This window comes from Sinohyriopsis cumingii, chromosome 3 (assembly GCF_028554795.1).
Source record: "Sinohyriopsis cumingii isolate HCF-2022 chromosome 3, ASM2855479v2, whole genome shotgun sequence".
Taxonomy (NCBI): Eukaryota; Metazoa; Mollusca; class Bivalvia; order Unionida; family Unionidae; genus Sinohyriopsis; species Sinohyriopsis cumingii.
Genome location: NC_142963.1, coordinates 150,195,923 through 150,211,644, shown reverse-complemented (window position 1 = coordinate 150,211,644; position 15,722 = coordinate 150,195,923). Strand labels below are relative to the sequence as shown.

Here is a 15,722-nt window from a genome sequence, read left to right as displayed (position 1 = left end):
GTCATCCCAGGTATGTTAATGGTATCTACATATTAATGTAGTATAAATACAATTCCATAAATCCATATCCGAATATCTGGATAAATACTCCAATATTTGGATATGGCAATTTGTTGCAATATATTTTATTTGTTTAGTTTTATGTTGGTCAACGCAAAATCAGGCGGATCGGTGAATTCCATCTTTTCTTATTTTTCATAGAAAATAAAATGCCAGAGAAATGTATCTAAATTTCATATCAGATTGTGAGTTTACAATTTGCAAATAAAGGGACAGATATATTGGTGGGGCATGTCAACTGCACTTGTTTTCGTACCAATAACTTGTGAACTACTTGAGAACAGACTATAAGAACTGGTATGCGATCATGATCACACTCCAATTCAGCAAGTGTCTTCTTGACCATGATTTTAACGGTAAAAATAGAAATATGGCGGAGATTCATTGAAAACAATTGTGGATGATAGCGTGGTTAGAAACGGAAAATGAAAAAGATATTCAGCCGTTTTAAAAGCTCTTCAAGCAAAGAATCACAACCAAGTGGTCCACCAAAAAACAGAGATTTAGCTGTCGCAGAGCCGTTGGAATATGAAATTCGAGAAAAGGATTTGCCAAAGTTGCATAAGGCTGTATGGAACGGAGACCTAGTCAAAGTTAAACAACTGGCGAAAAAAGATCCCAATGCACTGGACAAAGAAAATAGGTATTTCATCGTTCAGAATAAAAAGCTCTCTTTCTTATGGATCAGTTGGGATGGGGTGGGTGGTGCAATCAACACAAATCGGTCATAAGCAAGACATGTCTTGACGTCTGAGTTTAACCTGTTCTTTGTACATGTAACGGTTGAGTTATCACAAATATTAGAAACGAATATTTTACTGCTACTGGGTCAAAACATGCTTTATCCCTTTCTTAAATTGTTAGAATTAAATAAAGATCTGATAAATGAATATCAGAGAGATAACGCAAGATGTTTTTTGCTACTTTACAGTTAACGTGTGCCCAGATTATTGATAATAGCAACAGGGGATGATTTTTTCATGATTATAGAAGGTATGAAAATGGAATGTTTTCTGCATAATTTCAGTGTGCAGATTTAAAAAATGACCCCATCTTTATGATATCTTTTCAAATAAATTCACAGGAAGCATTCAAACACATGTATCGTCCACCATTTTTAATATTGGTCTTTGGCAGTTTTTGAAAATTCTTGACCTCATGTTATTTCAAGCTGAAATTTGCATATTTCTTACATATATTTTATTTAGAAATGTTTTGTGAACATTCAGCTTTAAGAATAAATTGACTTTTTATATGTTCCCGGTAACTCAGAAGCCCCCTTTGCCTTTTTATCCCCCCCCAACGTTTTGGCATGAAATGCTATATTTTTGAGTTATACACAAGTTGAAATTATATGTTGCTTTTAAAATGGAATGTTTTCTGCTTAATTTGAATGTGTAGATTCCAAAAATGAACCCATCTTTATGATATATTTTCAAATAAATTCACAGGAAGCATTCAAACACATGTACTGTCCACCATTTTTAATATTGGTCTTTGGTAATTTTTGAAAATTCTTGACCTTATGTTATTTCAAGCTGAAATTTGCATATTTCTTACATATATTTTATATAGAAATGTTTTGTGAACATTCAGCTTTAAGAATAAATTGACTTTTTATATGTTCCAGGTATTTCAGGAGGGCCCCTGTGCCTTTTTATCCCCCACCCCAACATTTTTGCATGAAATGCTATATTTTTGAGTCATACACAAGTTGAAATTATATGTTGCTTTTAAAATGGAATATTTTCTGTTTAATTTGAGTGTGCAGATTTAAAAAATAGCCATCTTTATATCGTTTCAAATAATTTCACGGGAAGCATTCAAACACATGTGCCGTCCACCATTTTTAATATTGGTCTTTGGTCACTTTTTGAAAATTCTTGACCTCATGTTACTGCATGCTGAAAGTTGCATATTTTTTACATATGGTTATATATAAATGTGTTGCGAACATTCAGCTTCAAGAATAAATTTACTTTTTCTCTGTTCCAGGTACTTCTGAAGACTTTCTGTGCCTTTTTATCACACGCCCCCTAACATTTTTGCATGAAATAGCATAATCATGAGTCATACCAAGTTGAAATTGAATTTTACTCTTAAAACCAATAGTGCATATTCATTACATTGTTCTTGTACATATATACATTTATCTGAAATCACAATTTAGTAAATAACAATTGCTATTTTAGAATTTAGTTATCATACGATATATTTGGTCAGTTTTCATATCTATAAAATAAAATCAATGACAAAAGGTTTTCCACTAAGTTTTCAATACAGTAAGTCAGGATTTCTATAGTGACAGCTTAGGATGGTGCAACATTAAATTTTGGATGTCCTAACTTTGCAATATTTTCATAATAATTCTGACCATTGTTTTGAGCAATATTACATAGTTCATGAAGTAAAGACAATTGTGGTATCAGAGATAGAGAAGAAACTGGCACTGAGTTGGTTCTCAAGAAATATTTATGATTATGAATTTGTTTAAATGGAGAAATACTACAGATTGATTCTCTTTTCCTTGGCTTATGATGACAATATTCATATTGATATTCACAAAAAATGGCATGAAAATTTTAAATTAATTTGTTTTCATTCTTCAAAATTCTGAAAAATAGTTGAACTTTTACCTCTTTTCTATCCCTACTAAACATGAACATTTTAATTTTAATACCAGTGTCTCTAGATGTGAATCATACGTAGAACAGATGACCTGACATTGATAATATCTTAGTGATCACAATCAAATACATATTATCAATATGTCTAGTATCACAGAGTCAGTGAGTGATACTCCCGTCGAGTCTCTAACCTCAAAAATATATTACACAACAAAAGTTGTACAAATATTTTGTAATAAGTTTGGTATAATGAATGACAGTACGTCTGTATAATCCGATTCCTTGCTATAAACATCTGCCTTTTCATACAATCAAGTTTTCTTGTGTTTTTGAACCCAGATTATGATGTATTGTTGTCATTGTTTACATTTTGTACATACCCATGTGCTGGGAAGAGTTACCGTTCTTGCTGGCATGGGTGACTTTTGAAAAAGACTTAATTCATGGGTTTTCCACAAATATTTGCACACATTTTACTATTATTCTCTTAAAAAAAACTCCAAAGTATTTAAAAAGTAGGCGTATGTGAGCGTATATGTTCGTTTATTTAGTTTTGCAGCGTTTTGAAAAATTCGTTTTTCATTTTTTTCCGCTGAATAAGTTGTAGAAATGGACCAGTGTCATATACGCTAAATATAAACATTTGACCTTTCAACCATGAATACATTTGGATGTAATAATGTCGGCTTTTTGCATATTAAAGCAGAGAAAGTACTGGGTGTAATGAGGTTGACATTTTGAGAAAAAGTTAATCTTGATTGCCAGTGCCCTCTAGCGGCATCCCCTGTTGCTATTGATAATAAGATTTTCAGAATGGGGGGGGCGGGCAGGGACAATTTTGCTTAGGTTTCAGGATCAGTTACATTAAAGTTACATTATTTATTTGAAGCAAGGGATGGGTACTAGTTGGCTTAAAAATTGGGTGGGTACTGGGTGGCTTCAAGCAAGGGGGGGTGTCTGAATCCTCAAGTCAGAATTTCTTTGCACTGGTAACGATTGGTAACATAAAGGTCCTGTATGCGTTCAACATCAGATATTTCTGTAATGGGTATTACTTTTTAGAATTTTATTCTACATACCTTTATATGGCAATTATTCACTTTATTGGGACCCTTATACAGCACAGCCATATTCCTTTAGAAGGTCCTTATTTACATGCCCCAAGAAGTTCATATGGCAAAATCAGTGGTAAAATATATGGAATTATTGGATGAGATCAATCTAAAGGTGTAATAAAGTACAATCCAGATTAAAGGCGCGCAGTGAGGTCACAATGAAAGCTACACATGTTGAATAACAAATTCATAATACAGATAAAACCCGTTATAATGCGATGATTGGGGTCCAAAGAATAACATTGCAATATAAGCGGGATCAATTTAAAAATAAAATTCTACATGTAGAAAATGTGCATTGAAATTTCAGCATTATATATCGTTTGTTTTGTTTTTTTTGTTTTACCTGAACTTGATAGATTTTCTTCATTTCATTAACAAACATAACAATGCAATATGTTTTAGAAAATTTTGTAAGTTAGGCAACATTAAATGCAGTACTGGGAATAATCTGCTTTTCTGAGAGCACGTATTTAGGATGTTAAAAAGAGAGGTCACCTTAAATTAAAAAATGGGAGCCATGCTGCCATCACGTTATAATGAATCATGTTGTAACGGGTTTTGCCTGTAGACTATAACTGTGACGCTTAGACTCAGTGTGCTGTTTTCTTTACCCAGTTTATTACCTGGCCACCACTGTAAGGTAATTACTTGTAGATAATTTTCAGCTGGAAGTTTCTTGAAGACAATCAAGGTGCAGAACATTCAGTAATCAGGATTGATTAGACTTTGGTTAAGCAAAATATTTATTAAATTGTAAAATAACAATTTGTATTTAATTTAAGATGAGTAAGCTTGCATACATGACCTGTATGAATTTTACTATAGTCCAAGTTTGTTCTGACCCTTCCCACCCTATTTGAGATAATTTGACATTTGTGTTAAAATATAAAAAATTAGGTGGGAAAAGTCAGACTTGGATTAGTAAGTATTCAATGGTGACTTCTTAATAATGAGTATAATTTTTCAGAATTCTATTATTATATACTTTGAATGGATCAATTGTGACTTTATTTCAATCTTCATGCATCCATGTTCCTAAGAAGGTCATTATATACATGCTTTGAGAAATAAATATTGCACAATCATTGTTCAAGTGTGTGGACATTTTCCGACAATGTCAGGCTAATGGTGTGATCCAGTATAACCCAGATTGGAATTGGAAAATAAAATATAAACTATGCATGTATGAAAGAAAATTGCATGTCTTTGCTGTGATGGACCCAATGTCCTCCTTTATTGGTCCAGTTTAGTACCAGGCTACCATTGTAAGGTCCATAGTGATGAATAATTTTCCAGTGAATGTCATTGGATGGCATTTAAGGTACAGAGCATTCATCGTTTAAGACAGAACAGACTTTGTTTGAAGTGTAGTGGTATTAAATTTTAGAACAGCAATTAACTTAATTTTAGAACAGCAATTAACTTAATTTTAGAACAGCAATTAACTTAATTTTAGAACAGCAATTAACTTAATTTTAGTAGAATAGTGGGATGATAAGTTTTTAGACTTTCTGAATTTCCAAATGATATGCAGATAAGTCTGTCATGTCTGCATGGGTGAATGAGATTGATTCGTTTTCATCCTGATAATGTTTATAAAATCTGCCTACCATTTAAAGGATAAATAAAGTACATGAGGAAATAATTTCAATTTGTATTCAGGTATTTTAGCAATTGTCTGAAAATAAACATGGCAAATGATCTCCAGTTTGGAAGTAAATCAAATCCTTGATGCTGTCAGAAACAGAAATCTAAAATCTGTGCACTAGGGAAATTTACTACTCTGGAGCTGACACCAGTGTGATGACCAACCACGTGAAACATGTACTCAAGTCTCTTAAATATGAGCACAAATTCTCTGGCCGAGAAGTTTTCACCCAACAGCCAATTACTGCATTTATGGTCAGTATGAAGTAGCAGTGATGATTTGAAAAACTATCATGTGTGATTGTGATCTCTGACTACTAAGTGCCATGAAAAACAGGTGTCTTCAAATATGTTTCTACCAGCTATGTAAGTATGCTAGGAAGTGACTTCAAGTGACCATCGCTGCTGAGCCGGAGAGCCAAGCCAGTGACTATACTGATAGGGAAAAGTTTTGCCAAATTTGAATAGACATTAAGGATAACAAACCTGTCTAATATGATATATCCGAATTGTTCATGAATATTGAAGGAGAAAATTAGGAAGATGTCTTATTGTTACCTTGTAAATTCAATTCTACATGACTGGATTTGCACCTGTTGGCATTGTGTCTATGAGGTAATATTGGGGTGGGCTTGTCTTATGTTTACATGTTTCATAACTTTTGGTCTATGTGTAGGACTGATGTTTAAAATAATGTGTCGACTTTGATAGATTCATTTCATCTGGATCACAGGCACTTGATTCAGGGAAACTCTAATGACTTAATTGGTGACTGTACACGTTAGTCCCCCCCCCCAAATTAAGTGCCTGTGATCTGGATACAGACGTTTACTTTTGATTTTTACTTTAATCTTAATGCCATTTATAGAATCATCAGAGCAGTCAGTCAGTTCATATTCTATGACACAGTCAGTTCATATTCTATGACACAGTCAGTCTGTATTCTTTGACACAGTCAGTCTGTATTCTATGACACAGTCAGTCTATATTCTATGACACAGTCAGTCTATATTCTATGACACAGTCAGTTCATATTCTATGACAGTCTATATTCTATGACACAGTCTGTATTCTATGACACAGTCAGTCTATATTCTATGACACAGTCAGTCTGTATTCTATGACACCGTCAGTCTGTATTCTATGACACAGTCAGTCTATATTCTATGACACAGTCAGTCTATATTCTATGACACAGTCAGTCTATATTCTATGATAAGGACCTCATCTTCCTAAAGATGGCTGAATAGTTAAAATACTGAACGAATTTTCATGTATCTTTGATCAACTTGTCAAATAAGAGTGTTTTAGCATTGATTCAGTTAATTAGAGAACAAGAACGTTAAATTTGTTTTAATAAATTTAAGTAGTGATAACTCTTGTCCACATTCAGTCCAAGTAATTCTGCCATCCAGGGTCAAATCTGAATGACAAGTCATGTGACCATTTATCCAAGATGCATGCTTGCGAGAATCCCCTTTTAACTCATTAACCCCAGGCACCACGTTTGTGCACCAGGAGGTACTACCCTACTTCCGAGTTCTGTATGGTCTAGGTCATTTAATATGCACCAAAATGGGCGGTATTACAGAAAAGTAGACAGATGCAGCGCTCTACAGGGATAACAAATAATCTGGACTTTCCATTCACATTACAAAATACAGAAGGAAAAACTTACTTTCTGAGTCAAAATGTTCTTTTAGACCAAAAACGCGCCCGTTGTCAGAATTGGATTTTTTGTCAGGATTTTAGACTTTTTGGCATCAGAGCTAAGGCAGACTGGTCTGAACTGCTCACAGACAGGTGAACCTTTGCAGAAAGTAGGATAGGTTGGGGATTTCAAGTACAACATTGTCAGGACACAACAACAATCATGGGTCCAATAAGCAAAAAAAAAAAAAAATCTTTTTCTCTTCTGCACATGCATGAGCGAAATAGCCAATGAATAATGACATTTATAACACAACTACGCATCAAGCTAAATGGAAATGCCTTGGATGCAGATTTATTTTGATGATTTAAAAGCAGTCCCCAAAATGTGTTTCCTACTTGCATTTCAGGCAAAAAATTACAAAAAAAATTCTTCATGGGTTAATGAGTTAAAACAAAAGACCATGTAATAATTGTACTCAGTTGATTATCTGTGAAAATAATGAAACCTGTAGCACTCACTTGATGACTTTTTGCAATCGAGCAAATTGAGACACTTTCATTGATTATATAGTTACTAAAAATACTTTACCAAATACACTTGGCAAGGTTGTGGGCATGCAGTTTTGATATTTGATGGTAACATCTGTGCTTTTACATGCAGTTCTATTACATGTGGTGCTGCTGTCAAAACACATGATTGCCATTCTCATAATTCATGATTGCCATTCTCATAACACAGGAATGCCATTCTTATAACATGATTGCCATCCTTGTAACACACAATACTACAACTATGCTGCTGATGAAGATAAACGACTTTATTACAGACCCATTTAATCAATCATGGCTGATCTGGCATTCAATACATATGCTCAGTCTATAATTCTGTATTGCACATAATGTATTGTACACCTAACATTTCCATATTGTACACCCAAGCCTTCTGTATTGGACATCAAGCCTGGAACTACTTTTACAACTTAGAAATATTAAATAATAGTCTGCTTAAAAAAAATATACAGAATGATTTATTGCTATGAATTTTAAATTATTAAAAAATGCCAACACACATTTCTAATTTTAAAAATCATTCATATTGTGTGAAAATGGTCACTTTTGCTACTTTGCCACTGTACGAGAGTACCATAAGTAGCGATGAGCAGTTTACATGCATTTCACGGTATCTAGGCCAAGAACGTAGAGTTAGTTGAGGCGGACAATAATATCTTGGACAGAATGTTTGGCAATGAGTTCTCAGATGAAGCTGGGGTGCAAAGTGACATCAAATGAGAGAGATAGATAGAAGAGAAATCATGTATTGAAATGTTTAAAAATCCAAACAATGGAAGAAAGACTAAGTAAGTCATGTCAAGATTAAGGCAGGGTTAGAAATGCCCCACTTTGGAGAAAATATTACCCCATGTTTAATTCTCAAGAGATATTCCATACTGTAAATCTTATAAAAATAGAAAGATAGTTAAAATCATTTGAGCGTTGGAGTCAGAGTTTCAGAAATATGGTCTATAGAATTCTGTTTTCTTAAGGAGTAAGTTTAAATGGAGGGACTTAATCTAATAGAAATCAAATTTGCCTTAGCAATCTGAGGATAAAACTGACAAACATTTGCAGCATAAAAATGGATGTAACATTGAGAGTATTTCATGACCCAAATAATATCATGTTATACTTGGGCATAGAGAGGGAAATGTATGTTTATTGTTTAAATTCTTGCAACTGATCAAGGAAAAAATTAAGGAGATGAAAACAGATCATTACTGCAATATTGTTTATAACTTTCTTGTTAAAATATATCCAATATATAATATTAAAAATCTAGTCCACATGTTTGATTCCTAATTTTATGTTTAAATTATCACATTTAAGTGTAATGCCTCAGTATTAATTGAAAACATTGGAATAGAGAGTTTGAATGTGCTGTAAATGAATGAACTTATAAACTTGAATGTATTTAATTACTGTTTGTCTATAAAATCGGCCATGAAAATTGTTTGGAAGTTGAGTGTCTATACTGTCAATAAAGTAAAAGAAAAGGGCCACTTACTGGTCCAAACCTATGTTCCATTTGATAAGAAAGGAAAAAATTCACTTGCCTATTGCTATAACAGATTAAATCCAATCATATGTCTCATACAACATTTTAAAAAATTCAAAGTTAAAGAGTAAATCCATATTTGAAATGCAGACAGACCGATGTTTATATAGGTGACAGTTAAGTAAATGTACATGTTGACGGTTGTAAACTATCTTTCATAAAATGCCAAATGCCTAATTAATTTTGTTTTAAAGTGTACATTAATTTTTTTTAAGAAGAACATGTGAATAAAAAGAGTACATGTAAAAAATACAATATCAAATAAGTGTTTTGTTTCAAGTCAGGGGAATGAACTCATTTTGATAAGGTGTCGGAACCTAGTCTTTGCAGCATCAAACGTGTTCTCTCTGCCCACTCAGAAAAAACCAATATATATAGCTTTGTTGACATCTTTATCTGTAAAAAGTTATTTATCACATGTATTCACTAAACCATTAAAGATTGAACATTCCTATTACAGCAGTACTGAAGGAGAGAATTCCTCCTCACTGAACATCTAGGAGAAATAACTGGATCATGTTAGTGTATATAGTGCAAGAAAGGGCTAATTGTTCATCCCCACAAAATAAGAAATGTGGCATGGTTCACTATGGCATCTAGACATATTGATCATTTAATCAGGAAAAGAGACATCATAAATCAGCTGTTAAATTAACAATTAAGACACATTTACATGTAAAAATGTCAGTTCATAATCATAGCAGTTTCTACAACAGAGAAGGTTTCCTGTTATTTTAGGGTAATACTAAACATGAAAATTCACTTGATGAAAGATAGTGAATTATAACTATTTTAATTTTTATATTATGTGGCAAATACTGTCTGTCTAAGGCAGAGGTCCCCGACCATTTTTAGCTGTGACCCTTCAGAATAGTTTTTCTGAGCCTCGTGACCCTGTATCCACATTTGGATAAGTTTCACAACTCTCACAACAACAACTTTGATGTCATGCATAGCCTGTTGTGTGCTGAAAAATGGTGTTAAACCCATAACAGAAACAGCTCTCTGCCTAATAACCAGTGAGCGATGCTATCTTCCAGACAGTCAGGTAAGCATTCCAGGTGTAATTCTGTAACCATTCACACAGATTGGTCAGCAGTCTAGATAAACAAAAATTGCCTGAAAATTGTAGTTCTTGGGTGGATCCTGAGATTTTTCAGTTGGTTAGTATTTATCATGTCAGCTGGACCAATAAACATTGGTTGGTTAGTATCTATCATGTCAGCTGGACCAATAAACATTGGTTGGTTGGTATCTATCATGTCAGCTGGACCAATAAACATTGGTTGGTTAGTATCTATCGTGTCAGCTGGACCAATAAACATTGGTTGGTTAGTATCTATCATGTCAGCTGGACCAATAAACATTGGTTGGTTAGTATCTATCATGTCAGCTGGACCAATAAACATTGGTTAACTCGTTAATGTCAGCGGATTTCTGTCATTTTCGCCTGAAATGCAAGTACAGGAGGAAGCACATTTTGGGGGTTACTTCCGAATACATCCAAATACAGCTGTTTCCAATAAATTTTCATGTAGCCGGATGCCTAATTGTGTTAGAGACATCAGTTTTATTGGCTTTTTTCTTTTTTGGCTTATTGGACCCATAATTTTCATGTCCTGGCCACATTTTACTCTAGATCTCAAACTTGTTTGACTTTTGTAGAGGTCCACCAGTCCATATGCAGTTCAGACCAGTCAGACTTAGATCTCAAGCCAAAAAGTCTAAAATCCAGAAACAAAATCTGGTTCCACAAACCAGTGGAGTTTTGGTGTCAAAAGTCTGGTTTAAAAATTATGTTTTTCCCTCTGTATCCTTTAATGCGAGTAGAAAGTCTTGATTATTTGGCATCATTATAAAGCTACGTCTGTTTTTGTAATGCCTCACACGTTGGTGTATCTTGCATGACCTTGACACTACAGAGCATTGGAAGTAGGCTACAACCTCATGACAAAAACTCGGCCCTTAAATGAATTAACTTGAAATGTGTTCATTTAACACAAATGCTCTCTCACTGTGTCTGTTGCAGTGTAAGAAAATTTTCTGCCACTTTCTTTCATGTAAATCCTGTGCTCTTAGTGGGTCAAAATGAATGTTGCATATACTGGTAATGAAACATTTCCAAAAATATAGGTCACACAAACCTACTTGTGGTGTAACATTTGGATTTGCCAACAGGCATCCACAAAGAAAAGTTGCATGAACAATATGCCAAAAGTGCATGTGAAACTAATTTTATTTTGAAATATATTCACTGAAGTGAAAAATATCGGCATAAGTTAACTGATGCATTTGGAAGACTGGTACAAAGTTGCATGATCCAGCAGCCTAAATCCGACTTACCAACTAAACTTTACCAACAACTCCTGAAGTGTGATATGTTGTGTTGGAAATAAGTGTGTAGGAAATATTGCTTTACTTTTGGTCAAAATATGTTGCGGTCACCAACAGTCATCTGTATAAAAGTTGCATGACTCTGCAACCTAATATGCATACAGTTAGTTGAAAATGTGTTTGCAGTCTACTACTTAAAAGTATACATGTATCTTTGCTTGCCTATGGTCACTTTTCTCCACTGCCCTTAACCCATTTAAGAGTGTTTAGCCCTGAAGCATTATAGAAAAGATATCTCATTTTTTCTCCATCCATCATGGCACATTAGAGGTGTGGTAATTTTTGGCAAAATTTACAGCTTTTCAGGTAATTTTGGTATTTATGATTTGTGATCAGCTTACAATGTTTGTAAAATATCATAATCTGGTAATTTTGGTATTTATGATTTGTGATCTGCTTACAATGTTTGTAAAATATCATAATCTGAATTCTTTAAAAAAACTTTGATTTTGTGTTCAACTAAAATAAATGATTTACAGTATTAGCAAAGTATTAAACAGTATTTCATTTTGTCTTCAATGTCCAGAACTCCATTACATCTAGCAGTGGTCAGAGGGTATGCCAAAATCGTACAGGAGCTATTGGAATGGAATGCGAAGACAAACCTGGGAGACAATCAGGCCAAGACGCCTCTTATTAAGGTAAGATTAAAATAGGTTAACACAAGGGTTGAGAGAATTTTCAAATCAGCAGCTTATTTTAGTGGCACACAATTTTAGTGAATTTATCAAGGAAGTTAATTTTAACGCAAAAAGTATGTGAGGAAAAGATCACAGTAAAGGTAAGCACAGAAAACAACTGACACAGATGGTTGTGGTAGTTTGGTATTAAGGTTACTAGCTACAATTTTATTATGCTGCCATTTACCTTACATGTGAAAAAAGTGATCTGTGGGCGTTATTTACATGTAAATTGAAATATAGTTTTTTGTTGGCTCCCAAACCTATAAAGGTACTGATCAGTAACCAGACATGGTGCCATATTGTCAGTCAGCTTTTTAGTCAGTGACCACCCCTGACTTGTACGTTTGTTTGAGCTTGAATCATTATGGTTCACAGTGCTGTTAATATGGTACTTTTAGTCCTTTGTCTAAGCTGTCAGGTAAAATGTAAACTTTTCATGCTGGATTTTTTGTTTAGTCATAACATTATAAGCCAATATATTATGGAATAAGATTTGTGATTGTAGCAATTCTTTATACTTGTTGTATTTCTGTTTCTAAAGTTAGCCAATAGAAACAGGTCTCATTAGCTTCATAGCAAGTGCTGTTTCTCAAAAGATGAGCATTCACTAGTTTTGTTTCTTGAAGAGATCACACCTAGAAGTGACGAGTATCATGGGCCAAGATTACTTAATCAGATAAACGTGTTGGTGACACATGTGGTTTAGCATTACTTCTTACTGACAGAAATCATCAAACACTCAAGTACAAAATTATATGGAGATAATTTGGGAACCCTTCTGAAAATACCCAGAGTGACAATTTAATCGTCAAGTATTTGTGACTGGAAAATATATTTAAAATTGCATTATAATTTTTAATAATCATTTTTGAAATAGTGTTGTTTTTATTTGGGAAAAACAGTTGCCTCATTAATTTGTTTTCTCATGGGGTCCTGGGAAATTAATTTTTTTTCTTGTGTGGTAATAGGTGTATGTGTGATGATCTGCAATAAGAAGGTGACAGAATAAGATTAAAGATGAATTTACTTGTGATTATGTGTTGCCAAGGGTTGTTTTATCCTTGAGACGTTTAGGGAAGTTCTGTTTATTAGAATCAGTACTTTGCATCAAAAATATACCTTGCTTTTGTGACAAGTCAAATAAAGTGACAACATTTCACTGCAAATAAACACAAAACTTAATATATTTGCTCTCACATGTTTCATAAAATTTTATGTTGCTAATGTGCTGCAGTTAACCGTTTACCTCATGCAAGCGTCTTTGGACGCCTTTACTACATTCGCATGGAAGCGCCTTTTGACGCCTTTACTCGATTCGCATGGAAGCGCCTTTTGACGCCTGCTGTAAACACCTGCTGTAAACATCAGCCATTTTGAGCTGGTTTTCATAACGCCACCTTCAGGGAAAACTCCCCTATTAGATACTACATTCATTTCTGCGAATGACAATTATGTCAGATCATGTGGTCGCTATGTATGCACTGGTTGATATCTGCTATTTAAAGTAACTGGGTCGTAATCTCCACTCTCCAAAATGGCGGTTGTGGATTTCATTCAGTACGTACGAAGTTTTCAAGATTAGAATAACAACTATGAAAGATTCAATAACTTAGGTAAAGGCTCTGATAATGATGTAGGCAGCAATTGGTTTTTATAAATTATCAAATTCAGATGACTTAGTGATGTAGATGCAGACGAAAAACATGTAAATTTCTAGTATCGGAAATGGCAGCTACGGTTGGTCACACGGCTTCACTGACATGATGGTGGACGAGTTCTCTCTTGATTTTGAAGCACATAAAAAATTCTTCTGTGAAAAATAATTACACAGCTATAACAATTGGACTTTACTCTTAAATTTTTCTACATATAATAGATGTGTACCAAAAATGTAAAATGGTAAAAATTGTTGTTAAACGTAACATACAATACATTGCTTAACAGTTCACAGGCAGGATTTCATTCAGTACTTACGAAGTATTCACGATTAGAATCACAACTATGAAAGATTCAATAACTTAGGTAAAGGCTCTGATATTTATGTAGGCAGCAATTAGTTTTTATTGATTATCAAATTCAGATGACTTAGTGATGTAGACGCAGATGGAAAACATGTAAATTTTGAGTATGGGAAATGGCAGCTATGGTTGGTCACGTGGCCTCACTGACATGATGGTGAACGAGTTCTCTCTCAATTTTAAAGCACATAAAAAATTCTTCCGTGAAAAATTAAATACACAGCTTTCTCTGACCAATTTATACATTCCACAACAAAGATAGCTTCACCTATTCATTAGCTTGGATATTTATTTAAATATCAGAGTCTTTATTATTGATAAATTTTTCCCCAAGCATTATTCTGGATCTGCCGTTGGCAATATGGGCAGCATTGGCAATCTATTACTTCACAGTCTTGTTAGTTGTAGCCAATTTGGCAATACAGGAATTTCAACTGATGGCTTCAGATTTGATGGTATTTAAAGTTTTATCAATACAAATTCCAAATATCAAATTAATTCTACTTTTATAACAACTCTTGCCTTAGATTAGTGCTGAAAAAATGTTACTTGGCAAACTAATCTCATTTGTTATCGATCATACACCTCAGGTTCTACTATCTTGTCTCACAAAGAGGAAGAAAATTTCCAGATTTCATTGTTTAAACAATACTTTCTTTGCATGTACAGTTTTATAGTTTGTTATGACGTTGTACTTGTAAATGATAATAAATACCCTTGTACAATATACAGTAAATCTGAAAAAAAAAGCACTTAATTATTTTAAAAATTCAGCAAGATAATATTTGTAAACAATAAAAATACCATTAATACTCATCTATAAGTCAAGTCCAACTGCAAACAACACAGATCCTGCTCTACTGTAATACAATCCATCTGCAGATCAGGGTCTGTGATGTTGGTTATACTGATTACTCTAAATAAACTGTACAGACCCAGATCTGCCAGTGTGTTATGCAATGTCAGATCTGGGTCTGTGCAGTTTTGTGGTTGGACTCATCTTATAAGTGAGTGTTTATGGTAGTGTGTGTTTATGGTCAGTTATTTTCTCTTAAAAATTATATAAACATTTCGCATAGTTTTATTGGTTCATGAAAATTTAATAACACTTAATTTATCAGAGCTTCATTTGTATTGACACAAGCTGGCATTTACAAATTTCTATATGACACGATCGATCATGGTACACTCTGCAAGATGTATTATCATTCATATGTGTATTACTGTGAATGCTGTTAAGACTTAGAATTAATACAGGTAATTTATAATAGTGGCATTCAGTTTGAGTAGCATACTAAACAATTTGGATTTCTTCCTTTTTTCACATTTTTTTTCTCCCTTAGTTTTACATGAAAATTGGACCAAAGACCTTACAGTGACAGATCCAGAGTGGTGTCACTTGAGGCCCA

The 15,722-nt window shown here is 33.8% G+C and overlaps 1 protein-coding gene across 14 annotated transcripts in view; it reads left to right on the top strand.

Annotated features, from left to right (window-relative positions):
* The first annotated feature begins 429 nt into the window (after nt 1-429).
* LOC149804145 (uncharacterized) overlaps nt 430-15,722 on the top strand; it is a 304,793-nt gene continuing 289,500 nt past the window's right edge. For all 14 annotated transcript variants that reach the window (XM_089954101.1, XM_089954099.1, XM_089954104.1 and 11 more), the window contains exons 1-2: nt 430-703; nt 12,139-12,253. In XM_089954101.1, the coding sequence (XP_089810227.1) occupies nt 486-703; nt 12,139-12,253 (333 nt within the window). In that variant the 5' untranslated portion in view covers nt 430-485. The remainder of the gene's footprint in view (nt 704-12,138; nt 12,254-15,722) is intronic.